The sequence below is a fragment of the Zonotrichia albicollis genome, chromosome 22 (genome assembly GCF_047830755.1).
Source record: "Zonotrichia albicollis isolate bZonAlb1 chromosome 22, bZonAlb1.hap1, whole genome shotgun sequence".
Classification (NCBI taxonomy): Eukaryota; Metazoa; Chordata; class Aves; order Passeriformes; family Passerellidae; genus Zonotrichia; species Zonotrichia albicollis.
Genome location: NC_133840.1, coordinates 3,077,251 through 3,104,558, shown reverse-complemented (window position 1 = coordinate 3,104,558; position 27,308 = coordinate 3,077,251). Strand labels below are relative to the sequence as shown.

At 54.3% G+C, this 27,308-nt stretch overlaps 1 protein-coding gene across 1 annotated transcript in view; it reads left to right on the top strand.

The window, feature by feature from the left end:
* The first annotated feature begins 1,842 nt into the window (after window positions 1-1,842).
* The window catches only part of DOC2B (double C2 domain beta), a 31,877-nt gene continuing 6,411 nt past the window's right edge, over window positions 1,843-27,308 (top strand). The window contains exons 1-4 of the mRNA XM_074556726.1: window positions 1,843-2,462; window positions 12,570-12,649; window positions 18,368-18,442; window positions 21,141-21,250. Coding sequence (XP_074412827.1) covers window positions 2,126-2,462; window positions 12,570-12,649; window positions 18,368-18,442; window positions 21,141-21,250 — 602 coding nt within the window. The 5' untranslated portion in view covers window positions 1,843-2,125. The remainder of the gene's footprint in view (window positions 2,463-12,569; window positions 12,650-18,367; window positions 18,443-21,140; window positions 21,251-27,308) is intronic.

Sequence of the window (27,308 nt, the reverse complement as noted above, 5' to 3'; positions counted from 1 at the left end):
CACTCTGTCTGAGTCCACACCACATCCTGCGTGCTGCACCCGAAGATGGAGCCTGTGTGGATGAACACACCCAAACCCAGAGGTACCTCCTTGTGCTTGCTGGGATCTTCCCACCCATAATCAGCCCACCTGTGAGGTTTTCAGCCTCTGAGTGGCATTTCCCTCTGAATTAACGTCCTGGGAGTCCTTGGGTGTGGGAAGGGGGTTAAACTGAGGCTGGATCTGCTGTCAGACCTGCAACAGGCAGGAGCCACCTCGGAGGGAAAACACAGCAGGGACACAAAGGAGCAGAGAAAACACAGGGACACAAAGGAGCAGTGAGCTGCCTCCTGCTCTCCCAGGTCATTAGATCATCCTCAGACGTGCCTCGTGTCTGGATGCAGAGCAGTGACAAGTTTGGATGCTTCAGGAGAGAAACATTCACTTGCCTGTGAGGAGTGAATGAGGTTGGTTTGCCTGGTGTCAGTGTGTTATGACTCAAAGACTTGCATTAACATTTACCAAAATCTGAATGAAAGCTGAACTCTCTGCTGCAGACAGACAGGTTGGGTGTCATTTTGTTGGGATTTGGGGGAAATCCTCTGAAGAGAGCAGAGCTTTGTTTTTAATAATCACCTGCCTGCCAGGAGCCTGCAGCTCTGAGTGCATGGCTAAGGGATGTGCCAGGATACCTGGTGGGCAGCTGGGCATGGTGGTGGGTGAGCAGAGCATGCCAAGTGTCCCAGCCTCACACCAGAACCCCTCAGAGCTGAGGCTGCTCCCCTGAAATACTTCAGGCACATTTTCCTGGGCAGGGTGAGTAACTTGGGCAGGATTTTGCATCATTTTCCCGCAGTGTTTCTCTTCTGGCGCTCCCTGCTGAAAAGTCCACTTCCAGCAGCTTGTGAGGCCACAGATTTATTGATTTGGACACAGGGGGGAATGAGTAAAACCAGCAGTTTGAGACCAACTCCCTGAGCAAAGCACAGCTCAGCATTTTCCAGGGAGCCTGTGCAGGAGCCTGTCCCTGTCCTGGTTGTGCTGGGGCCCTGGCCATGCCCAGGAGGGTGCTGAGCATGGCCACAGTGTCACTGAGCCCTGTCCCAGCCCATCCATGGCCCCTCTGTGGTGCTGAACCAGCCCCATGGCACAGCCACACACCAGCTGGCAGGGGCTGTGCCACCCTGAGCAGGGCACACGTGTTGCTTCAATCCCCGGTGTGTCCCCAGCTCCAGAAGCTCATCCAGCCGGTGCTGAGCTCTGGAAGGGACATTGCTGTGGGCTGGGGCAGCAGGGATCCGTGTCAGGGCTATCGCTGTCTCTGGGGGCTGCAGGGAGTGGGCAGTGATGCCATCCATGCTCCAGGCTGGGGATGTGGCACAGCATCGCCCTGGCACAGCATCGCCCTGGCACAGCATCGCCCTGGCACAGCATCGCCTGGCGCTGCCTGCAGGTCTGTCCCTGTCCCTGGGGTCTGTCCCTGTCTCAGGGGGCTGTCCCTGTCCCTAGAGGCTGTCAGGGTCCCCCGGGGGCTGTCCCTGTCCCTGGGGGCTGTCCCTGTCCCTCTCCACACCACCCCAGATGTGACACACCAGCACGCTGGCTCCTAACCCTGCCCGGTGACCTCAGGAAGGGTCCGGCAGGGACCAGCCCCGCTTTGCCAGGGCGATGAATTCAAGCCCACCTCCCTCACCCCATCACCCCAGCTCCTGGGGCAGGGACGGGGTCCGGGGCAGGGTCAGGGTGGGCTGCCCACGCCGCCGGCCGCGTGCCCGGGGCGCCAGGCCGGCCACAGCCCTCATTCCTCCGCTGCTGGGCACCGCTTTGTTGCTAGCTGGTGACATCACCCGAGAGCCCACCCCCTGCCTCTTATCCGTCTCTCTGTCTCGCTCATTTATTCCCCGGCAGCGCTGGCAGGATCAGGGGCCGTGCGAGCGCCGGGGCTGGCAGCGATAGCAGCGACAGGAGCAGCGACAGCAGCAGCAATAGGAGCAGCATGCGTGCGGCCACCGAGGCTCAGGGCGCCACAACCACCTAAGGAACCCTCCGGAGCCTCCTCCTCCTCCTCCTCATCTGCCCCCGGCTGAAACTTCCCTCTCCGGGCTTCCCCGGGGCTGGGGGCAGCTCGGCAGCCACAGCCGCATGCATGACACTCCGCAAAGGAGAGAAAATGACCATAAGTATCCAGGAGCACATGGCCATTGACGTCTGCCCCGGCCCCATCAAACCCATCAAGCAGATCTCCGATTACTTCCCCCGCTTCCCCCGCGGGCTCCCCGCCGCCGTCGGCCGCAGCAGCAGCGGCGCCCCTCGCCCCGCGCCCAGCCAGACCTCGGGCAGCCCCTCCGAGCATCCCCGCGACGATGAGGAGGATGTGGACCAGCTCTTCGGAGCGCACGGAGCGACGCCCGCCGAGCAGCCGGCCAGGAGCCAAGCGCCCGAGGAGCTGGTGGACCCCGAGGGCTACGAGTCGGACGATTGCAGTGAGTTGCTAAGTTTCCGTGGGAGTTTGCCCTGGTGTTGGGGATGTGGGTGGGTGTTTAGGGCCGGTTGTCCATGCTGGGGAACCTGGGATGGCAGTGCAGCGCTGAGGAGCCCCAGGTGATGCTCGGGGGCCCTGGGAGTGTCCGTGCCGCAGCCAGGCTGGATGCTGAACCCTAAGTAGGGAAGTCTCCCAAGAGCCACCAGTTGCTGTCGTGCTTGGTGTGCACTCCTCTGCCTCCGTCCCTGCTCGGCTCCGTGCCTGCAGCCCTCCGGCTGGGCTCAGAGCCTTTCAACCCGGCTGGATTGGGCGGTGCGGGCTGCTCCAGCCACGCTGCGATGAGCTGGCCGTGGGCTCCGGCATCGCCCGGCTCCACAGCGGGGAGATGCGTCGGGAATGAGAGCTCTGGCCAACTCCGGCCGTGTCATGGCTCCATTCCCCACCGAGAGCCAGGGGGGCCTTGGGAGCAGAAGGCTCTGGCCGTGGTGGATGCAGGTGTTTGCAGCAAGGGTTAACCCCTCCCCACCCAAATCGTCCTTCCCAGCCGGCGCCTGGAGCTGCACGGCAGCGCTGCCCGGCCCTGGGCCCCCGGGATGGCCCGATTTCCCTCGGTGTCACAGAAACGCCAAGGGCTCGGTTCATCCCAGCCTTCGGGGACAGATCCTGCGAGGGGATGCAAAGTTTGGAGCCGGGAGATGCCGGCGAGAAGGGAAGGGAGAAGGGAGCGGGTGCTGCGTGCTGGTGCTGGGGGAAGGGGAGGCTGAGCAGCGCAGGGCCCCGCGCCCTGGTGGCTTTGCCCTGGCACAATGTCACAGCCCCGGTGGCTTTCCCCTGGCACAATGTCACAGCCCTGCCTCGGCATCGCTGCTGGCCGCGGGGCTGCTGCTGTTTGTCCCATTTACACCCCAGAGTGTGACCCCAAGGAGGGCTGTGCTGCCCCAGGGTGGCACGGCTGTCCCCGTGTTCCCCTCTGTGACAGAGAGGCTGGCGCTGGGTGCCAGCCCCAGACTGGCACACTCTCTCTGTGCCCGTGCTGGTGTCGGGGTCACGGCTCCATGGAGAGGCGGCAGCCCTGGCACTGCCAGGCAGAACATCTCTGCTAAGCCGCGTTTGTCCCAGCCGGGCACTTCACGGGGACTTTAACCGGCTTTGGGTCATTAGCTGCTCTAATTATCCCATCGTGTTTGACAGTGGGAACGGGAGAAACCCGGGCTGCAGGGCCAGGGGGTAGCGTGGCACTGGGGGCCCAGAGTGCAGCGTTTTCTTGGGGTGACTTGTAAATTGCCCAGGGCTCAGCATTCTGTATTTATCCCTGGGCAGTGCTGGATGTTGGGTGCTGGATGCTGGAAGCTGGGTGCTGGATTTTGAGTGCAAGCTGGATCCTGGGTGCTGGATGTTGGATTTTGAGTGCTGCAAGATGGGTGCTGGATGCTGAATCCTGGGTGCTGGATTTTGAGTGCTGCAGGCTGGATCCCGGGTGCTGGATGCTGAATCCTGAGTGCTGGGATCTGAATCCTGGGTGCTGGATGCTGGATTTTGAGTGCTGGATCCTGGATCCTGGGTGCTGGATGCTGGATCCTGGGTGCTGGAAGCAGCCTGGCTCCGTGCCGGGGCCGGCGGGTGTTTCTCTCACCCAGGCTGGTGTTAGGAAGTGTTTCCCGCAGCGTAACAGGTGTCAGGCAAAGCTGCTGAGGCTGTTTTGCCAGAGGTGTGGTGGGGTTTTGGCTGGCAGAGGCACAGCGGCGCCAGGAGCAGAGCAGGGAGGCGGCAGCGCTGGTGTCACAGCGCTGGGGACAGCACGGGGTGGCACAGACACCCTGAGGACACTGGCTGGCACGAGTGTGCAGGGTGGGACTGGCACTCCCCCGTGTTCAGCAGCCGAGTTGTAAATGCAGAAAAGAGCCGGGAGCAGGGAGGGGATCCTGCAGCCTGACTGGAGCCATCAGCCACGCTGGGGAGTGTGTGGAGCTCCCCCACATCTCTGGAGGGTGATTCAGGGCTCTGCATTAGTCACCTGCACTAAATTTCCCCTGGAGAACCTGTCTGTGCCTGCGCTGAGGTGTCAGTGGTGTCAGTGCCCTTGGGGGCTCAGGAGGTCTCTGGAGCTGTCAGAGCTGGGTGCAGCACCCATAAATCGAGATTTTGCCAGGCGCATCCTCAGAAGTGCTCCCAGCCCCAGAGAGGTGCAGAAGGAGGGATTCTGGTGGCAGGATCCATGAGGAGGAGGAGGATTGAAGGGCTCCCCTCTGTTTGTCTCACCTGCCTGTGGGTTTCCCTCCTCCGGTGCCAGGGTGGGAGGAGGAGAGCTGCCCCTGCCTGGAGAAATGCAGCGATTGTCTGGCTTTCCCCAAGCTCCTTCCCACCTGGAGTTACTGCTCCAGCCTGGGTGCTCTGGGTTTTTCCAGCAGCACCTGAGCTGCCATCCCAGCCCGAATTCCAGAACCCCAGCAGGGCAGGGCGGGTCCTTCCTGGCCCTGGGCTGGCTGGCTGCACCCTGCTCTTTAATCCTGTGCTGAGTTGTGCTCCAGACCCCACCAGCAAAGCCTGTAGAGCCTGTGGGAGCTGCAGTGCCTGCTGCCATCCAGGCAGGGTGGCCTGACCAGGTGTGGCACCTGCAGGGATGTGGCATTGGAAAACTGGGAACCCCCAGGCTGAGGGAAGCAGGTGGAACCCTCCCAGAGATGGGCAGGGATCTGGCTGAGGTGGGAGAACACCTGGGGACAGCCATGGGAGGATCAGGTTTGTGGGTCTGGACATCTCTCCAGCAGCCTGTTGAATGCAGGGAGCAGGCAGGGAACCAGCGCAGCAGAAAATGAGTGGAGACATCTGGGCTGCCTCTGGGATCACTGGGAATTTCATGGAGCCAGCTCTTCCCTGCCAGCAGTGCTGCTGTGAGGGTTTGCAGGGTCTGGTGGGCACCCTTGGGAGACCCTGGCACAGGGACCCAGCACTGCCCTGGCAAAGCAGAACTCTTCCTGCAGTGGGTTTGTCCCCAGCAGAGCTGCTGAGGAGGTGGAAGGAATGAGGCAGGAGAGGAGGGAAATGTGTATTTGCTGCAGAAGGATGGTTTGGTGCTGTTGGACCAGGCAGGAGGCTGGGAGGGGGAATTGGCTCCTGCTCCTCTCACACCTGGCTGTCACCTCATTGCTGGCTCCCCTGTGACAGCAGCAGCTCCCCAGGCACCAGGGATGCTCCCCACCCAGCCGGGCAGCACAGTGCCAGGGAAACTCGGGTTGCAGGGAAAATAAGCAAATGCCAGCTAGATGGCAATGTGCCACCTGTGAGGAGCTGCTCTCGCCTCCCATCTCCACCGATTCCACCCAAATGCTGCTGCCCCTCCACTGCCTGCATCTCCACAGCACCAGCAGGAATTTGTACCTGGGGGATTTTTAAAGGAATTCCTGGATGAGCAGAGGTAGGGACAGGCCCTGAGAGGGGGCACTGCCAGGGGATAGCCCTGCAGGGGAGCAGCCATCCTCCTTTAACAAGCAATCAAGTTTCCAACCCTTGGAGAAATCTCCTGTTCCCTGAGCTGCTGTTTGGCTTTGGAAAGAGGCTCTGGCCACACTGGAATTCCTTCCCTCCTCCAAATGTGTTTGGCTCTGGGTTTCCAGGTGAGGAGAGAGCCGGGGAGCCACGAGCTGCAGCGGGAGCCGCTATCCCTGCAAATGCTGCTCCATCCTGCTCCTGTGTGCACAAACCCATCCCATTCCACCTCTTGGCCAGTTTTATCCATGGAAGAGCATCCTCTGAGCTCTGGAGCTGCTGCAGCAGCAGCATGGAGAGCACTTCTCCAAAGTGCAGCTGAGAGGCCAGTCCTGGTGCGCGGCGGCTCGTGACGCCTGCAGCGCCACACGAGTTATTTAGGAAGACTCTTATTTTGAGCAAAGAAGATAATTAGGCAGGCAAAGCCATCATGGGGATATTAATTACTGGCTGCTTGAAGATGTAAAGAAGGAGGAAGGTCTGAAGGGGTGCAGGGTGTGCAAGTCACCTGTCAGTGATTGTGGCCAGACAGGGGGAGGCAGAGGAGACGGCGAGGAACGAGCAGGGTATTTACTTCTGAAGCACAGCTCCTTAGCATATGCTGCAACTGCTATTTATAAGCTTTGAATCGTCTTTTCAATCCAGATAAGGCCAAAAGAAGTATTTTTCTCTCTCAGGAAACCAAACAAACCAGCAGAGATTTCAGCAGAGCACGGCTTTGCCAAGCAGAGCACAGCCCGAGAAACGTGAGCAGGGACTGGGCAGTGCCACCAAGGTGTCCCAGGGGTAACTCTGGATCAGCTCCTCTCTGCTTTCCTGTGGGATATTTGGGATCTCTCACACCTTCCTGCTGGCCATCCCAGCAGTGACATCCCGGTGCAGGCTGCACATCCTGGTCCTCCAAGGAGCTTTGCTCTTCCCAGGGATTGCCCATGGGCAGGGACACCCCAAAGTGAACACCAGGAGAGGAAAGCACAGCAGGGTGAGCAGGGTCTCACCCTGCTCAGCATCCAGGCCAGCAGCATATGGGCTGTGGCCTCTGGCACCTCTGCTAATGAAGGAGCCACAGCTGCTGCATAACGAGGGTCCCTCCTCCCACAGCCTGCCCAGCCCTCACCTTCCCCACTTCCAGAGTGCAGGAGGACAGACAGAGAGACAGACAGACACCCCTTGTTCCCAGGGGGTTCCCTGATCTCTCCTCTTTGTATTTAACACTCAAGGCAGTTTTGGGGGGTTGTTAATTGCAGTGCTGTACTTCATTAAAGGAGGAGAGCGGGAGGGATTTGAAGGCCATCTCTAAACTGAAATTGCTGAAAGTCTAATTGCTGCTGACATCAGGGACCATTTAGTGCTGTAAAACATAATTGCATCTCTGAACTGTTCCGAGCAGATAAGTGTTCCTCTGAACACTCCTCCTGGAGAAGACAGAAGAGCTGATGAGCATCCATCAACCAACCCCATGAAGAAGCAGCTCCCTGCTCCAGAGCTTACCAGGGGCTGGCTCCATGTCTCCAAAATGAAGAAATATTCATTGCTGCAAATTTTAAGTGAGAAACCCACGGCCAGGCAGGGAACATTGCAAGAGAGAAAAGTTGTGTTTGTTCCTTGCTCCTGGTCCCACTGAGTTCGGCTGAGGAGGGAAGGTCTCCTCCTGTGTGCTGGATCTGCTCCCTGCTGGGGTTGTTTGTAGATTTGGGAATGTCCTGCCCTGCTGGCAGCACATCAGAGTCACAGAATCGCAGAGTGATGAGCTTGGAAGAGACCTCTAAGATCAACCTGTGCCCTAACACCTCATCTAGACTACAGCACCAAGTGCCATGGCCAGGCTTTTTTTAAACATCCAGAGATGGTGATTCCACCACCTCCCTGTGAAGAGCATTCCAGTACTTTATTATTCTTTATTATTCTTTATTATCCTTTAATATTCTTTCAGTGAAAATTTTTTTTCCTAATATCCAACTTGTACCTTCCCTGACACAGCTGGAGACTGTGATCTCTTGATTCCTGTGGTGCTGACGGGGATGTTCATGCCCCAGTGTGCTGTGCTGCCCCTGGGACATGCCCCAGAACCTCCCAGAGGATCTGCTTTCATGGCATGGCTGATGGTGATGGCAGATTTCAGTTGTGCCCTGTTCCAGCTGCCTCCACCACAGCGGATCCTGTGGCAATGCCAAGGCTGGAGCTCCATGCCAGAGGTCAGTGCTGCCCCCAGGGACACCTGGCTGTGCTCAGCTCCTCTGGGATCCATCCCTGGCTGCCCAGCAGCATCCTGAGTGGGTCAGTGCCCAGGTGGAATGCTGAGGGAGCTCAGCCCCAGCTGCAGGAATTGATGGTGCTGTTTTCCAGGAGAATCCTGAAGGTTTTCCAGGAGAATCCTGAAGGTTTTCCAGGCTCATGGAGCCAGTCCTCAAGTCCCCATCGTGTGCCGCTGGATGTGCTCAGGATGCCAGGGGGGCAGGAGCACACCCACCAAAATGTTCTTCAGCAGCCAGGCTTGGAAATGGCGGGAGGTGATAATTTCTGTTCCTCCTGAGGAGTCATTTGCCAACATTTTATATGGGGCTGTAAGAGCACAGAATTACTTGCTGCCTTTCAGGACCTTTAAAATTATCTCCATTGCAAGGGAAAATTAAAGCAATGGAAGAATAGGGACCTATCTTTTATAGTGCATTAAAAAATACCCAGTCTGAAGGTTACTGAACCTGTGCTTTCTGTAAGGGAGAGCTAATCCAGACAATCCCCAGCAGTCTTTTTACTGCTCCACTCTGATCTCCCTGGCACAAAATCCGTGAGCAGATTATCTTGGGAGCAGCAATGCTGATAAGCAGAGGGACTTAAGGCTTTTTGGACTCCTTTTTAATTAGTTCTATAGTGGGGTTTTTGTGTGCACACCTCAACTTCTCCTGCTGTGGAGCTCTGCTGGGCTCTCTAAGGCAGTCACACCTGCCTTGGGAGAGTCAGGAGTGTGCTCCATCATCACCTCCAGGCTTTGCTGAAGCTCTTTCTGGGAGTGTCAGTGGCTTTTCCACATCTTGGGATGTGAAATTCTTTTCCTTGAAGCATCCCAGGCTATGGAGAGGGCGGCTCTGCCACCAAGGGCAGGGGCTGGGCAAGGGAGCAGAGCTCAGATCCATCACCACATTTTTTTTGCCTCTCATCCCACAGGTATAAATAGAAGCTCCTTCAGCCTGGCCTCACCCTGGGCTCAGCCAGGAAATGTCAGCAATAAACAACAAATTCCTGCTGACTTGGGGACGCATCTGCTGCTCCTGCTGTCCCCCAATCATCCCCTGGCCCCCTGAATTAATCAAAACACCCAAAAGTGTTTTTTTTTCCCCCAAAGGTCAGTGGGAGAAGAGGCCACCTTGCCGTGCAAGTGGGATCTATTTTTCCTTTTAGAGGCTGTGTTAAAAGGCAAGCCCTGGCCAGAGCCTTCCCATCAATATCTCCCAGCTCGTGGGGAGGAAAGAGGGTCAGAACCTGCTAATGAGTTCGGTTTTCCTAATGGTTATTTTATCATTGGAGCAGAATAATTGTAATAATAATGATACATCCTGCCTGCTGTCTGGAGAGCGCCAAGCTGCCTTTGTAAAGCCTGACAAAGGCATTTATTTATATTTTTTATTTGCAGCCTCTGTGATTAGAGGGCAGTGTTCAGAATAGCCCAGTCGAGTTAAATAATCCTGGTAGCAGTGCTTTGAGTCTAATTGCTGCCCTTTTCTTTTTTAGGTACTTGCTCCCCTAATTAAGATCACAATCGAGCTGCATCTTGAATGGGAGGGGGAAAGCAATTAAAGGAGGGGGATTAGGTTGCTCTGCAGAGGTTTTGGGCCCGATCCTGCCTGCTGGGGATGCAGGATTCCCAGAGCCAGGGCTGGATGTGCTGCTGGGAGTGGGAGCAGTGGGACAGGGCTGGGCTGGTGCTGGTGGTTTGTGCTGAGCCCTGCAGGAGCACAGGGCTGGGATGGGGCTCCTGGGGCTTCACTGGGTGCCCCTGTGGCTTGCAGGGGTGGCTCCTACCCCTGGTGCAGCTGGAGGTGTCCTGCAGCTCCTCAGCCCTGAGCTGGAGCTGCAGCCTTGGCTGTGCTGGATCCACCCCTGGCTGTGCATTCCCAGGATGTGCCAGAGGGTTTGGGGCTGTCACCCTGTCCTGAACGTGTCCCATGAGCCCTGGGCATGTGGTGGCAGTGCTCACCTCCAGCTCCACAGCAGCACCTTGGCTGCCAAACCCCTTCTTGGCAAACTTCCTCCTCCCCTTTATCAAGCAGCCACATTTTAAGCAGTTAGCACGCATTGTGCTGATGTTTCCACATCCCTCTGCCCAAGGGCAGACCCTTCCTTGGGAATTGAGACTCACCATCCATAAAATCATCTCTGCTTAGAGGAAAACCCCTCCAGGACAGGAGCAGGGGTGGGAGGGCATCGCCAAGGATGCAGGGCTCCAGCTCCAGGAGCAATGGGAGCTGCTGGGTGTTTGTTTGCTCACGGACATGCAGGGCTCCAGCTCCAGGAGCAATGGGAGCTGCTGGGTGTTTGTTTGCTCACGGACATGCAGGGCTCCAGGAGCAATGGGAGCTGCTGGGTGTTTGTTTGCTCATGGACATGCAGGGCTCCAGCTCCAGGAGCAGTGGGAGCTGCTGGGTGTTTGCTCATGGACAGCCAGGGCTGGGGGCAGGACCTGAGTCCCCACCTGCAGAACAAGCTCCTGCTGCTGTCTGAAGGTGATTTTAGGTTTTTTTAGCAGGGCTCCCCGCTGTCCTCGCCCCTGGGCCAGGCTGGGGCTTTGTCAGTGTTTCCTGGCCGAGGTCTTGTTTGCCTGCCAAGCTTTTTAATTTGTTTTATAAATTGCCAAATGCAGCAGGCTGAACCGCGGGCCCCCTTCTGTGATAAAAATAAAATAACAGCTTGAACTCGGAGGGCAGAGCAGTGGGGCTGGCAGGAAATGCTGATTAAAGGGCAGGTGGAAATGATGAGGCTCCGAAACCGGAGCTTTCATCTTCCGCTCTTGAGTGAAAAATGCAGATTTGGGAAGTTTTGCTGACTGGGTTTGTGGAGCCTCCAGCTCCTCACGCTGCCATCCTTGAGCTGCCCAGCACTGAGAGCACCCAGAGCGCTGCAGGGTGTGCCGGGGCTTTAGCTGGGAATTATTGCTCTGGAAATGCTCATTGGAGCCAGACCCAGAGATGGAGCACGAGGCGCAGCAGGGTTGGCCTCACCCCTCATCTTCCCCTGGCAGGTAAAACCCCTCTGATTTGTGCCGTGCCCAGACCAGGAGCTAATGTGCCATGAAATTGCTGCACAACCAGGGGGGTACATTATTCTGGCAGAGCTCTCTCTGGGTATTTACTCTGCTTTGAACTCAAGATATTTGCTTGGGAGAAATTATTTTTTTTCTCTTGCCAGCAGGCAAACCTGTAGCTCCTTTTCCTTTGGGCTGGGAGATCACTGTGAAATTGCAGCAGGATGGTTTTGGTCCCCTGAATATCCTTAAACTCCGTGGGTGCCTTGCTGCTATCAGTGCTGGGGGAAAAAAAAGCACTTTATTTTCTCCCATAAAGTTTGTCCGACTCTTCTCCAGTCAGCAAACCCTGCTTTGATATTAAGCAAAACTGTTCTGGTTTTTATTTTGGATGTTTTCTCACGTTCTGAACACGCTAGGAAGGTGCAGTTACCTTGGAAACAGCTGTGGGATGGTGCTTGGTGGCAGGGCAGCACTCAGGCAAAACTCTTTTGGGGAGGTGGGCATGGAAAAGTGGGGTTTGCTGGGTCCAGAGCCACCCTGGAAGCTCCAGGCTGGTGCCAGGTAAAGCTGAGCCAGGGCAGAGGCTGCTCCATGTCCAGGCTTTGGTGTGCAAACCAGGCCTGGCAGCCTCGGAGAAGGTTAAGCCACGTTTTTGGGAAAGCCTGTCTTTTCAAGGCTTTGGATTAGTGAGACGTGCTCAGATCATCCAAAGGGAAAGAATTCCTCAAATCAAAAGGGCTTTTGCTGCTGAGGCTCCTCTGGTTTTGTCCTGCTCCTGTGTCCCATCCCAGGAGACGCTGCCGCTCCTGGATCCTGAGGATGCCATGAAGGAACACTGAGCTGATTAAAAGCTTGTTGGTGTTTTTCATTTTAACCAGGAAAGTATTTCCATCCTCACTGGGTTTAATTTACAGTTTGCAGCCAGATTGGAGCTGGGAAGGGATCCCACTGGTGGCTCATTTGTTTGAAGGTGTCGCTATACAAATACACGCTCTGGGAATGCCAGCGGCGCTGGAGGGGAGGATGTGCCAACAGCAGCTCTCAGCTGTGTCCCAGCCATTCCCAAAATCTTCCCAGGGGACATCCTTCATCTCCTGGGGGACAGGGAGCTGCTGGATGCAGCCAGGCTGCTGAGGGGTGGGGATAACCCAGGTGAGAGCCCATGGAAGCAGAGCTGTGGCCGCAGAGCTGCACCCACTCATCCTCACTCCTCTCCCAGGGCTGTGCCAACCTGGGAATGGCCACATTTCATAACAGAGCTCCCAGCAGGATGATTTGTGCTTTATAATGCCTGCAGCCTGCTCTTTAGCATCTCCTTGGGTGCTCAGAGGGAGAGCAGCCCCGCGCTTGCAGGTTAATCACATCTCTCCTCCCTTGCAGCCGCGCTGGGGACGCTGGATTTCAGCTTGCTCTACGACCAGGAGAACAACGCTCTGCACTGCACCATCAACAAAGCCAAGGTAGGGCCCAGCCTGGCTGGGGGGACAGCAGGGACCAGCTGTGCCATGGGGAACGTGACCCATGGCTGTGCCAAGGGACTGTGACCCATGGGAATGTGACCCATGGCTGTGCCAAGGGAATGTGACCCACGGGAATGTGACCCATCCCTGTGCCAAGGGAATCCCACCCATAGGAACCTGACCCATCCCTGTGCCAAGGTCTTAGGAAAATTAATCCACAAACACCAGAGGTTTATGTCCAAAAAGGAGACAGAGGAGTCCCTTTTGGCTTTATTCCAATAAAGGGAGAGGCCATGGGGCATTCCCCTGGGATGTCTTGAATTTTTGGAGGATGCAGCCTCCTTTTTATCCCAGTTTCCCAGCCTCATTTCTCTTCTCTCTTCCCCCATTTCTGAGGTACTCGAGAGGTTCAGACTTCCCAAAACACCTGATACCAAAGACTCCCCTCTAATGTATAACACTCCATTTTAATTTTTAATTCTTACAGAATTTAGGAGTTTCTCTTCCCCATTGTTTCTTTCAATGTCTAATTTCGTTTATCAGCAACCCCAAAGTTTATTCGTAAAAGCAAATCTCTTTTTTCCATTCATCAATCAGTGGAACCCTTCCCATTGTTTCTTTTATGTCCCAGTGCTGGTTTTATCTACCAGCAGACCCACAGCTTGTTTGGAAAGCCAAATCTGCCATTCCTCTCACAGGGAACCCAAACCATGGTTGTGCCAAGGGAATCTGACCCATGGCTGTGCCAAGGGAAGCCCATCCATGGCTGTACCAAGCATCCCTGGGTTCCACCACCTTCCCAACCCCTCTGCCCTCTCCTTCCCCTCCATCCCTGCCGCTCAGGGCGTTCCCAGGGTCGGGAGCCGGCTGCTCATCCCCCGTGACGAGCAGGGATTGATGGCTGATGCTTTTTCCAGCAGCCCATCCCGATGTTGTTATTTACTGTGACCGGCTGTCGGTTTATAAATGGCTCTTTTAAATGCTGCTAATCACGGCCCCAAAGTGCTGCCGTCTGCGTGATTGAGGCAATTAGGGGCTTTTTTGCGCATTTGGGAGCAGGAACAGGGAGATGAGGTCCTGATGCAGCCTGTGGGAGATGCTGCTGGGTTCCCCTCTGCATCACACAGTGACCATCGGAGAGGGCTCCTGATGGGCTGGGGGGAAACACCTCAATCCCTGCAGATCTTGGGAAGGGATGGGGGTTTGGAGAAGGCAGGAGAAGAGGCTGAGCCCCCCCAGAGGGTCAGACCATGCTATTTACCTCTCCCCCCTCCTTGGCTCGTTCAGCGGCTCTCCAAGGCTGGAACAGCAGCAGCAAAGCTGGATTTTGGGGATGGGGGTGGAGGGATTTACCCCAGCTCTCCTGGAGCTGCTCCTGGCCAGGGCAGCACCCCCAGGTGCCAGCAGGGCAGGGCTGGGGCAGACTCTGGGCTCTGCTCCCCTCCCTGTCTCCTGTGGATCCGCCGGGTCAGGCTTCCCTCGGCGCACACGGGAGCCGAGCCAAGGAGGAGATTTCTAATTGGGTTTGGAGTGGGTGGAAGGCAGCGAGGAAGGAGAGAGCTCTGGGCAGCCACTGATAAATCTCACATCAGCAATGGCACAGGCAGGGCTGGCACAGGAGAGCCCTGGTCCCTGCCGTGCCCAACCGGGGCTGTGGGGGCACCCCAGCATCACCCCTGCCCCTGGGGAGGGCAGAGCCACCCTGACATTCAAGCTCTCGAGTCCTGTTCATTTCCATTCTGCTCTCATTCTCCCATTTTTCTCTTTTATTTACATTGCCATCTGCTCGCTCTCATTTCATCTCTCGCCTGGGGAAAGCTGCCAAAACTTGACTACAGAAAGGTAAGGGCCAGGACCCCGCTGGCTCCGGGGCTGGGACAGGCAGAGCTGCAGAGGAGGAGATGGGGAAAAAGCCCCAGCAGGGCTGGGATGTGATTTACCCTTGGATTTACCCTCCTGGGTGGCTGTGTCACTCTCCAGGGACGTGCTGTGCCCAGCTCCAGCAGCTCCTGGAGCTCTGATTGCTGCCAGCAGCCATTCAAACCTATCCCAGCCACGTGAGACACGTTTTTCTTTCTCTCTGGTAACCCCAAACAACCTCCCTCTCTCCCTTTATTTTACTTCTCTGTATTATTACTTTTTTTTTTTTTAAATCTCCAGCACTTTTATATCTGCTTCTGTTCCTCACAAGTCCCATTATCACTCCAGCAGGTTCAATCCGACCTGTGGTGCCCCACCAGCCATTCCCCGCTCCGAGGGCTTCACTCCATGTGGGGATTCACCCTGCCTCTGTGCCTGGGAATATATGGGAGGCGTTTTCTGAGAGGTTTCTGTGGGGTGTAAATTCACAGCAGGATTTGGGAGACTCTGGGAGTCACCAGACAGGTGGTAGCAGGCAGGAGAAGGCAGGAGCAGGCAAAAGTAGATAGGAACAAGGATGAACAGACAGGAGCAGGCAGGAAGAGGCAGGAGAAGCCAGGAAAAGGCAGGAACAGGCAAAACCAGACAGAAACAAGGATGAACAGGCAGGAGAAGGCAGGAGCAGGCAAAAGCAGACAGAAACAAGGAGGAACAGGCAGGAGAAGGCAGGAAAAGGCAGGAACAGGCAAAACCAGACAGAAACAAGGAGGAAGAGGCAGGAGCAGCCAGGAGCAGCCAGGAAAAGGCAGGAGCAGCCAGGAAAAGGCAGGAACAAGGAGGAAAAGGCAGGAAAAGCAAGAGCAGCCAGGAACAGGCAGGAACAAGGAGGAAAAGCAGGAGCAGCCAGGCTGGGACTGGCAGCACCACCTGGCCCCGCTGGCTCTCAGCAGCCCCGCCCGTCACACTTCAGGCACGGCTGAGCTCAGACACGCTGTGGCTCAGCTCGGATCAATAGCAGAATAAATCAGGGCGTTGTGGAAGCTCATTCCTGGACTGCAGGAGCAGCCAGGCTGGCAGGAGGGCTCTCCCCTGGACAATCCCTGGGATTGTGTGGGTCTCTGCTGTCCTGCGTGGGACAGGGCTGGGGTGTGCTGGGCATCACCCCCTCCTGGAAAATAGGATGGAAAAGGGTTTGGTGAATGTGCAGGCACCGGGTTTGGTGCCCTGCCATGCCATGCCATGGCTTTGCTGAGGATCTCACTTTGTGCTCAGTCCATAGGGGATTTATAGGGGCCTGCAGCAGCACAGACACAGCAGGCTGTGCCATCCTACAACATCAGTGCTCTCCTGCTTTTGGGAGAAAGGTACCTGGGATAAGCCTCAGGGGATTGCAGGGCAATGGTGAAGGATGCTCCAGGCAGCTGCTGCCCCTTGGAGCATCCTTGGGCTGCTCTCCCTGCACATCTGACCAGAAAACACCCAGGAGCTTCCACCCCACTGAGCATTTGGCTGCTCCCTCCCTCCCTTCCACCCGAGGTGAGTGCTGGAGGTCTGCACTGAGCATTACTTATGTATTGACTCATAAATATTCATCACTGCAGGGAAATTCCTCCAGCTGCCGGGCTCCTCTGGGCTGGCAGGGTGGAAATGCAGTTTGCCCCCTTTTTCCAGAATGGGATGGCTCAGCCAGGCTGGATTTTGGGCAGGCAGCTGGTTGTGGGGTGAGGGATGGAATGGATCCATCTCCTGCGATTTCTGGCCGCCTCTAGCGCGGCGTTAATCGGCAGCCCCCGATTAGCCCGAGCTGTAATTAAATCCTATTGATTAGCTAAATGTCACTGGCACGGGGAGCAGCTGGCAGAGCCTGGCATGTGCAGGGAGCTGGAGGTCTCTGTGGGATTGCAGCAGAGATTTTTGGGGTTGGGAAGAGGAAGGGAAAAGATGAAACTTGATCTCAGCTCCAAGAAACAGCGCAGCAGCAGCAGGAAGGGTTGGAGGAGCCAGGGATTTGCCCCAGATGGATCTGGGGGTGACTCTGTGCCTTGTCTGCCTCTCATCCCTCTTGTTGAAGCTCCAGGTGGTGGTCCCTGCACCCAGAGGGGGTTCTCCCTTTGTGGGAGGGATCCTTGCAAAGCAGAGCCCTGCTAAATTCAGCTGTTTGTGCCAAACACGTATCCAGTGACACGGGAGGGAGGTAGACGTGACATTAGGAGCCATTTTCCAGGCTCCTGTCACTCCATCTTCCATAGCACATCTATTAAAAAAGCCTTTAATAGCCTCCTCAGAAGGTAATTTAATTGAGCTGAATTGATGGGTGAATTACAGAGCTGCCTGTCATTCTCCATCCATTTTCCTGGGAATCTGCCTGCTCCGTGCTGATCTCATTTGCTGTGCAGCCCGGGCAGGTTGGGCACCTCTGGCCAGGGACAGCACCAGTGGATTGTGCAGAGCCTGGGGACAGCCCAGCCCCTTCCTGCCCTGCCTGCCCCATCCCCATCATCTCCTGGCCCAGAGGCACCACCCCAGAGGCTGCACTCAAAGCAGATTCACCTCCGTTCGCTGCTGATATTTTTATCCTTTTGGCTTTGCTGTAGAAGCAAAATCCTCTTTGCTGGGCACCATTTGGCCTCCCTTGCCCCAGGGCAGCAGGTTTGTCTCTGTGGCAGAGCCCTTGCTCCAAGTCAGAGACGCTCCCAAGGTCAGGAGCATCCTGGACAAAACTTCAGCTCAGAGAAGGCCCTGTGGTGCTCTAGGTCAGGCTGGGTGAGTTAATCCCTACCTGATTATGATTCCCCCAGCATTTCCCTGCTGGATTTGCCCAGATCCTAGATGGCTGCATTCCTTCTGCGCGCAGAATTCCGTACAAATGCTTCCCTGCCCCTGGATCCTGGCAGCTGCACACACACACTCATTATCCAGGCACTCTGCTCCTCACAACAAGGCTGTGAGGACTCTTCAGCATCCCCCTGGAGCCAGGATTGGGTGGTACCTCTGCAGAGAGCCCTGCTCTGATCCAGGCACAGCCTTCAGCCAGCCCAGCAGTAATTCCTGCAGGGATCCCACAGCCAGGCTGGAAATAATCCAAGGGCTTCCACCACGGAGCCATTCTCATTTCTACTCAGGGCTGCTGAAAATTAGGCTCCATTTTTCACCCTCCTGACTTGCTTCCCTGCCCTGTGGAGTTGTTTTTCCATGCAGTCTGTGCAGGTGTGGCTTTGAGCTGGGTTTGTGCATCACCCCTGGATCATTTTTGGGGGGTTTAGAACAGAAACAGAGGCACAGCTTGTGCCCTCCCTGATAACAAACCTGATCCACATCATCCTCTAAGAGCTGTGAGGGTCTTGTAGAAAACCCATCAGGGATGGCCACAGGGAATGTTTCCTTGGATTGGTTCCTCCTGCAACCCCAAATTTACTCTATGAGCATCACAGCATCTGGCTGGCACCAGCCTCCCACTGGCCTGGAGCTGTTCTTCCTTAATAACCAAGAGTAGGTAGGTGCTATCACACCCTCTGCAAGTGGCACCACAACAGCAGAGGTGTGTGTTTGCTCAGAAGCAATTATTCAATGACAGAACCCTGTAATTTCAAAGCTGGGAAATCACTGCACTGATTCTCTTTCACCCCCAAGTGAATGGTGATGAGGGAGGGAAGGGTGGATGGTGCCATGTGCAGGTGAGGAGCTTCCCACAGCCCCTCAGACTGGAATGCTGAGCCTGGATCCTGCAGAATCCACTCTCCCCTCCTTCCCCAGCCCTGGGGAAGCCACAGCAGCTCCACAGACCCCAGGATGGGCCCAGTGAGCCCCCCAGCATCCCCCTGCCCTCCTGATTTCTGCTTTTTGCTGTTCCCTCCGCAGGGCCTGAAGCCAATGGACCACAATGGTTTGGCTGATCCTTATGTCAAGCTGCACTTGCTCCCCGGGGCCAGCAAGGTGAGAAAACTTTTAATTCTCCTTCTTTTTCTGGGGCTGCAGCTTCTCATTGGAAATCAGGCCTGGGAGAAGCTCCTCACCCAGGGGCTGTGGGCTGCTGCACCCAGAGCTTGAGTTTCTTGAGTGAAAAATGCTCAGAGAGAGCAGGAGGAAAGAATTGGGGTTGAATCCATCCTTACAGGGATGGAAAATGCCTTGCTGGGAAACCGCTGGCTGGCAGCCAGGTGCCAGCCCTGATTGCTTACCTTGGGAGCCCAGCATGGGAATGCTGCATTCCTGGAGCCCCCAGGAGTGAAACATCCTGAGTCATAAACAAATCAGACCTTTTTAATTCCCCCTTTTTTTTCCCCCACCCTTATCCTTTTGCATTTAAAACCCCTCAGATCATAATAAAACAGAGTATAAATCATAAGGGAAATATTTCCATCTCCTTAGGTTCAGTACTTGCTGGAGAGAAGAGTAATTAAAGATATTGATGTGTGGTGAGAGCTTGGTGTGACGGGGATGTGGAATTTAAATGCTCGATGTGTGTGTCAGGAATATTAATTGCACACTTATTCCACACGAAAGGAAAGACCTTTTTTTGGGAGGGAGGGAGGTGTATTTACTTGTTACAGTTCAGTTTGGATTAATTCCCAATGCTCAGGGTGGCAGAGGGAGTTTTTAACCACATCCTGAATTTCCGCTGCACGCGGAGCCGCGAGCGCTCTCAGCAGCAATATCATCATCATCATCATCCCCATGTTTTGCAAATCCATTGATTAGCATTGCTGCTGGAGCTGGGGGAGGCAGGAGAGGCAGGAGGGGAGGGAGCACAGGAGCTGCAGATTCACAGGCCATGGGGAACCCTGTCCTTGCCCCATCTCTGTGCTCTGTTCCAAACAGCGCTGCCCTGGGAGAGGGGACAGCTCTGGGGGATTTGGGATTTGTCCTGGGCTGGTTGTTCCACCCTGAGTCCCTCAGGTGTTTCTGTCCCAGATTTGGGCTCTCAGGCACGTCTGGGTGTGGGACCAGGGCTGGGTTTATTCCCCATGCAGAGCTGGTGCTGACTCCTGAGTCATCCCAGATGGGAGGAAAAGGCATTCCAGTAGGAAAAGGCATTCCCGTAGCTCAGCTCCTCTGATCTCACTCCTGTCCCTTCCCAGGGCAGCTTTGGCAGCTGGGTGATGTTCGTGACACCCCACTTTCCTTCCCAGTCCCTGGAGCCCCAGGGATCAGGATCAGGTACCTGCAGACCTGAGCAGGCTGTGGGTGCTTCCCTGCTCTCCTGGTCACTAAAGGCTCCTGAATCCAGGGTGGGGAATGCAGCAGCTCCCCACAAAGATCCACCAGACACCTTGGAGGTATGGATGTGCTGAGAGTTTCCCTTGCCCAGCAGCAGCTGAGGCAGGGATTGAGTTGTCTGACACCTCATTAGAGGGAAAATTGCTGCTGTGCCAGGCGGTGCCAGGCTGGGAGCTGGGTGGAGAAGCCCAACCTGCAGCCTCAGCCTCTTCTTTCTGCTGTCCCCAGACACGAGAGGGGCTCAGGGAGCGAGGAGATCCCTGTCCCATGGGCTGTGTGCCAGGATGTCCCATCCATGCAGGGGACACAAGCCCGGCTGTCCCCATCCTCCTGCTGGTGCTGACAAAACACCTGCCAGGGAACTGGTTTGGAGTCAGGCAGGATCAAGAGCTGTGCTGGGAGCAGGAGTGCAAACAAACAGCCAGAACAGCAAATCAGCATTTTTCTTTAATCCAGAAAGGATTTTTTTCCCTTCTCTTGCTCTCTCCTACTGCTTAAATGAAATCCTGGTACGTGCTCTGCCAAGGTTCCCGTTTTGCTGGCTGTCTCCAGGATGAGGGGTTGGGATGGTTTGGAAATGAGTGAGTTGCTGTGTCCCTGCCCCTCAGGTTTTTGCTGGATTAGGGATGGATTTGAGCCACCCCAATGAGGGTCCCAGCACTGGGGACAGAACAGTGACAGCACCCATTGTCCCTTCGTCCCCAAACTGGGCTGTGGCATTTGCTGGGTCCCCAGGATGAAGGAGGAATTGAGAATAATATAATATAATATAATATAATATAATATAATATAATATAATATAATATAATATAATATAATATAATATAATATAATATAATATAATATAATATAATATAATATAATATAATATAATATAATATAAATTTATTTTATTTTTATATATACTTTTATATATATTTTATACATATTTTATTAAATGTTTTATTTTATTATAACAAAATAGAATAGATTATATTTTATTCTATTCTATTTTATTTTAATTTTTATTTTATTTATATTGTAATTATAATTATATTATAATTATACTAAAGAATAGAGAAAGGGCTCTTACAGAAGGTTTAACAAGGCATTAATTAAAAACTCGTGACTGACTCCTCAGAGTCCTGACACAGCTTGTACAGTGATTGGTCATTAAGTAAAAACAATTCACATGTTGGAGGAACCATCTCCAAACTACATTCCAAAGCAGCAAAACACGAGAGAAACAATCAGATAAAACAATCAGATAAAACCATCAGATAATTATTGTTTTCAATTTCCTCTGAGGCTTCTCAGCTCCCCAGAAGAAGAAATCCCAGAGAAGGGATTTTCCAGCAAACATGACGGTGACACTGGGCCTCGTCTGCTGCCCAGATGACCAACCCCACTGACCCCACCTGCTCTGCTTTGCCAGGCAAACAAGCTGAGAACCAAAACGCTGAGGAACACCCTGAACCCCACGTGGAACGAGACCCTCACCTACTACGGCATCACCGACGAGGACATGATCCGCAAGACGCTCAGGTGGGTCCCCAACCTGGGGGGACAACCTCCCTTCTTCCCCCCAGCACCGGGCCAGCTGTCCCTCCCTGTTGGGAAGATGAAACAGGAAAGCCTTATAAATATGACTGTCTGGCAAAAGATTTTGAGAATATGGAAACTATAAGCGAGATTGAAATGAAAGCAAGCTTTGAGATACCTCAGTTACTGAACAATTGGAAAACAATGGTGTGGCTGCTGAAGGTGATCCCTTTTTGATGGAACAACAGCCTCTGCTTGCAGGCAGGCCCAAGGGTCAGAGCAGACCCTACAGCTTGGCAGAAGGGGTCTAAAGAGGGGTTTTTAGGGTTTAAAATGTAGCACAGTATGGTAATGTAGTGATTTTTATAGGCTGTATGTAAATGCTGTAGGATTTGTATCTTGTATTAGATTGGTTAGTGAGAATCAGAATATTCAACACAGAAGATGATTTATGGTATTGTAACAGGAACTTTGCTCTCTTAGCTCTTACCTCTTGTCTCTTAGCTCTTGCCTTTTATGCTCTTACCCCTTTTATTCTCTTATGCTTTTACTCAATTACCCTCTCATCCTCTCTCCCCCTCTCTTCTCTCAGGCCTGCTCTGAGCTGTGGCTGCAGCTCCCAGCAGGGCCCTGCCCCCAGGCCCTTTGCAATAAACCCCAAATCCCAGCAGGGCCCTGCACCCAGGCCCTTTGCAATAAACCCCAATCCCAGCAGGGCCCTGCACCCAGGCCCTTTGCAATAAACCCCAAATCCCAGCAGGGCCCTGCACCCAGGCCCTCTGCAATAAACCCCAAATCCCAGCAGGGCCCTGCACCCAGGCCCTCTGCAATAAACCCCAAATCCCAGCAGGGCCCTGCACCCAGGCCCTTTGCAATAAACCCCAAATCCCAGCAGGGCCCTGCACCCAGGCCCTCTGCAATAAACCCCAAGTTCCACGAGCTGGCCTTGAAGATCTCTCGTCTCCGTCCGTCCTGACCATGCTACCCCCATCAATCCTACACCTCCCCACCCCAGGGACAATCCCACCCATGCCCAGCCCCACAGGAGGTGCTGGAGCTGCTCCCAGCAGAGCAGGGCAGAGTTATCCCCCTCAAACCCAGAGTTGGGGTGTGTGCCCTGCACGCATCCATCACCCCCAGAGCCTCTGACAGCTGATTTACAGGGCTGGGGGAGGCAGTGAGGAGCCTGTTCCTGCTGCATCTTTACCTTCAGAACTCTCTGGTTGGCTCCTGCCTGCCCAGGTGCTGTGGTTTGGGTTTAACCTCTCTGTGCCCAGCTCTCATGGGCACGTGTTGAGGCTTTGTGGTCTTGTCTTGCTGAGAAAATCTCCTCAGGGAGCTCTGGGCCCCTTTCAGAGCTGAGGTTTTTGTTGAATTATTGTCCAACCAAACAAAGAATGTAAGTCTTTATTTCATTATTTTGTTTTGCTGGTTCAGTCTGTGCATTGAGCATCTCCCAGGGGCTGGGAGAGACTGTGTGAGGGTGGAAGTGAGCAGGGGCAGAGCTTGGAATGATGCTCTGCAGGGAGCTGACACCTGTGAGTGCAAAGATTTCTCATGTTTTGGCCTCTGCCCCACCTGGATGAGGGCAGGAATTGTGGGCAGCCTCGGGTGCTCCATCACCACACTGATCTGGGGCTGTGCTGCAGGATTTGCTGTAAAATCTGGCAAAGAAAGGATTTTACACTGGCAAAGAAGGGATTTTACATCCTTCTGCAAGCACTCAGGGCTTTGCCAGCTCCGTGGCTGCAATCCCACCCTCACCTGCAGATGCCCTGGTTTTTTTGTGATTTTCCCCCTGCCAGGAGCTCAAATCTGCCTGGTGAAAGGTTCTGCTCAGGGTGAGCCAGGGCAGAGCCTACCTGTTGTCTGCAGAGTGCAGGGTGGTGGGAAATTCAGCACCGTGGATTATTATTATTATTTCACTTGGAAAGCATTAGTCATGCTGGAAGTGCTGCAGGCTGGTGGGGCTGGGAAGCCTCCAGTTTGTTGTTATTATTGGTGGGTGTTTTTTTTCACTGCAGGCTTTGAAGTTTGCAGCCTCCTCAAGCGTGGAAATGGGTTTGTAAGGAGATGTTGGCTGAGTTGTTTGCTGGAAGCAGACAGGGAGCAGCAGGGCTCGACCCCCATTCCTCCAGGGCTCTGGGAGCTCATTCTCCCTTGGGAAGGGCTGTTGATCCTGGAGCTGTGAGATGGAGGATGCACCAAAATATGTGCAGGGCTGGATTTGCCTTTTTCCCCACAGAAATCCTGCGCTGCCCCATCCCATTCCTGCCTGACAACCTGTGGAGATCCTTGTGCCCTCCCCAAAGCTCCACACTGTGCAGGGACCCCTGTACCCCACCCAGAATCCCTCAGTCTGCAGGAGAATGTGGCTGGATGGAGTTTAAGGATCATTTCCTTTGGGCAAGGATAGCTCCCACTATCCCAGGCTGCTCCAAGCTCTGTCCAACCTCATCTTGGGCACTGCCAGGGATCCAGGGCCAGCCACAGCTGCTCTGGGCACCCAGTGCCAGGGCCTGCCCACCCTCCCAGGGAAGGATTTCTTCCCAATATCCCATCTAAACTGGCCATCTGTCCGTGTTTTGGTGTGGCTGGAGCTGTTTCTCTGCTCTGAGCTGGCCCTTCACTCCCCACAGGAAACATCTCCATGCACTGGGTGCTCTGCTTCACCCATCCATCTTCTCCTCCAAATATCTCCTTCTCCACGAGGAAAAGCCACCTTCAGAGCCAGCAGGACTCTGGTTTTGCCTGTGTTAATCAGTTGAGGCTCCTGCCAGGCAGCTGGTGCTGCTTGAAAGAGCATCAGTGATGCTCCATGGGTCTGGGTGGTGCCCATTCCCTGGGAGCCTCCCTGGTGCTGAGCTGGGCAGGGGATGCAATTCCAGAGTCTCTTTAATGTGAAAATAAAGGCAGAGAGATCAAAGCTGCCTCCCTGCAGCCTGGAGATGTGGCAGGGAAGCTGGAAAAGCACCCAGGAAAAAAAAAAATAATCTTCCCTGCCCACCTGGTGGGACGTGTCCAGCATGGATTGCTGGGGTGGTGCTGGCATGGGGCACCATGACAGGGCCTGCAGCTTTTTGGAGGGTACAAGTGGCATTTGTCAGGACATCCCAGAGGGTTGGGTGTTGGATCTCCTCCTTCCCAAGCCCCCCAGCCCCATATTATGGCCAGATTCTCCCTCATCCCTGCATGGCCTTGTCCAAAGTGGTGCAGTGACTTTGCTGTCCCAGCAGGGTTCACCTCCCCGAGGTGAAGGAGAGGTGAAGGCAGCCCAGCTAATTGCTCTGGCAAGCAGGGTTTTGTTAATGAAGCAACCCCCTCAGAAAGCAGCAGATATTTGGGATTTCGTGGAGAGCAGCAGGTGGGAGGATCTCGAAAGGTCTCATCCATTCATTGAATTAAATATCCCTGAGTGTAGCCCAAGGCTTAGCAGGGATGAAGCCACCCACCAGCCTGGGAAAAGGCAGGTTCAGAGCCGTGCAAAACACACTGGAGTGCACAGATGGATGGGATTGGGGACAAATTCCCTGCCTGCAGCAAGGGGGAAATCCCACCCTAAAGCCCCCATTCCCACCACGGGGTACAATGTCAGGTGGAGGCAGAGAAATGCTGCAGGGGAAGCTGGAACAGGCAGGATACAATCTCCCCCAGTTAAATAATAGATGTAATATACAATAAATAAATTGCATTCATAATAAATACCAGAGCTGGCCAGATATTGGATACAATTATTCATATCCAGATATATTGGCGAGCTGATGCATTATTCATGGGCTACTCAGCTAGCCCACGAATGCCAGGAATTCTTTGTTTAATCATGTGTTTGACAAACATCATGACTCATTAAATGTATTATTCAGAAAATAGTATTTGATCAGGACTAATAAGCTGAGTGCAGCCACTTCAAGGTTTGGGGTCCCAAATTGCTTTAGTCTGGATGAATGAGGCTTGCTTGGAATTGCAGGTGCACTTGTAATTACAGCTCATTTCTGCTGTGCTTTCTGTGCTCAGACTTGGAGGCATTTTGTGGTGGAGCCCATGATGGAATCCTCCTTTTGTTTTCTGGAGAACTGGCCTTTCCCAAAGTGTTATTTTGTCTCCTTGCCTGGCGTTGCCTGTCCTTGAACCAAGCCAGCATCGCCTGCTCCTCACGGGGAGCCTCCCTTGCTGCCATAAGGGATGTTGGGCACAGGGGATGATCTCGGGCTCTGCTCTGGGTGTTTTTATGGAAAAGGGTCCTTGCTGACCCCCATTTCCCCTTTCCACACTGGGAAGGAGCCCGTGTGAGGGAGCAGAAGCCATGAGTCAGCTGCTGGAGCTGCTCAGTGAGTCAGGGCTGGAGCCCAGGAGCCCGGGCTGAGTGGGAGGGAGGAGAAGTTTAATGAGCAGTGATTGTTCATTTGCTGCTTAGTTTCCTTCCAAGGTGCTTTTCACAACCATTAATGTAAAGATCAGGACCCCACGGTGGGGATATCAAATGGAACACCAAACTGGAGGGATTTGGGTTAATAAGGAGAGATGAGGAAGGGGTGAAGCTCCAGTTCCAGGCTGGGAATGGAAGGGGAACGAAGCTGCCAGAGGCAACTCGTGCTGTTTGTCATGGGGCTGATTTTGTAACCCAAGGCATGAAAATTCCATCACATGGATCTCTCCTAATGAAATCCAAGCTGGTGTGATTGCAGTATGCCCTTTTCCAAAGGGAGGGATGGGGCTGGAGCTTCCTGCTCATCTCACTCAAAGCTCACTGCCCTCACTGCTGGGCCAGTGCTGGAAATCCCATTCCAGTGGGGATGAACTGCAGCTGGGAGGAGGAACTGGGGCTGGGACTGGCAGAGCTGACACAAAACCCCCTCTGGGCATCACAGCAGATGGGCACAAATGAGGGGACCAGAGGTGCCACAGGAAAAACGGGGCTGAGAAGGAGCTGGAGGTGTCTCCAGCTCCACTGTTCATGGCAGGGACAGCTCCCAGTGCCAAAATCCACTTCCCAAGGGCCCTCCCATGTCCCTGAGGGCACTGAAACAGGGCCCAGTGTGACAGATGTGGGAGATGCTCTCTCTGCCACCACCACTGGAGTTTTCCACCTTTCCTTCCTGGGCTTTTGCCCATCCTGAGGCTCCAGAGCTCTCACAGCAAGCAGGACATTGTGTTTGGGATCTTGCTGTGCTTCCCTGGACATTGTTAGGAGAATTGTCATATTTTTAAGAGGTAAACCATCCCAAACCCTGTCTTCCTGAGTGCTCCTCAATTGCTGGGTGTAGGCACAGATCCTGGGCTGCCAGCTCCCTGTGTGCCCTCGTGTCCCCTCCTGTCCCCTCCACACTCCTGGCAAGTGCAGTGGAGCTCTGGATCTGCTGCTGCTGCTGTTCCTTTGCTGGTTTTGTTCTTTACAAGAAAGAGGAGAGGAAATGGGGAACATTGTGCCTGCATTTGAGATTCTCTTTGAGGATTTCAGCCTTGTGGTGGGGTGGTTTTTGCTGTGGGTATCTATAGTAACGCTGCATCCAGCACACTTTTCTGGAGAGCAGCATTCCCTGTTTTCCTGCTCATATCATTATTTTTTTTCCCAAACCCCTTTTCTGTGCTGCTCCCCAGCCCTGATGATCCCTGTGCTGTGGCACTGAGACATCCCCATGGCTTCCTTGCCTCCTTGCTGCTCATTTGTGAGCGTGAGGGTGGTCAAACCATCCTTGGTACGGCACTAAAGCATCCACAGATAAATAATCTATTGATAAATAGATTGATGGGCAGGGATAACCCATCCATGGATAAACCATGCAGATGCTGAGCAGGCCAGAGGTGTGCTGTGCAATTATTTACCCTCAGGTGGGATCACAGTGCGTAATTTATCTTAATTATTGTAGTCCCTGGGGGAAGAAGTGCCACCCATGGGGAGATGGACACCAAAGGGAGTGGGTGTTTTCTTTTTTTTAAGGAGAAAGGATGGAAGGAAAGGGGAAATAAATGCCTTTCCTTCATGGGCAGGGAGCCCAGCCAGTCCTGCATGGCTCCAGTGGGGATGCAGGATGCTCCCTTAGGATGGGGGTGGTTTTCCCCA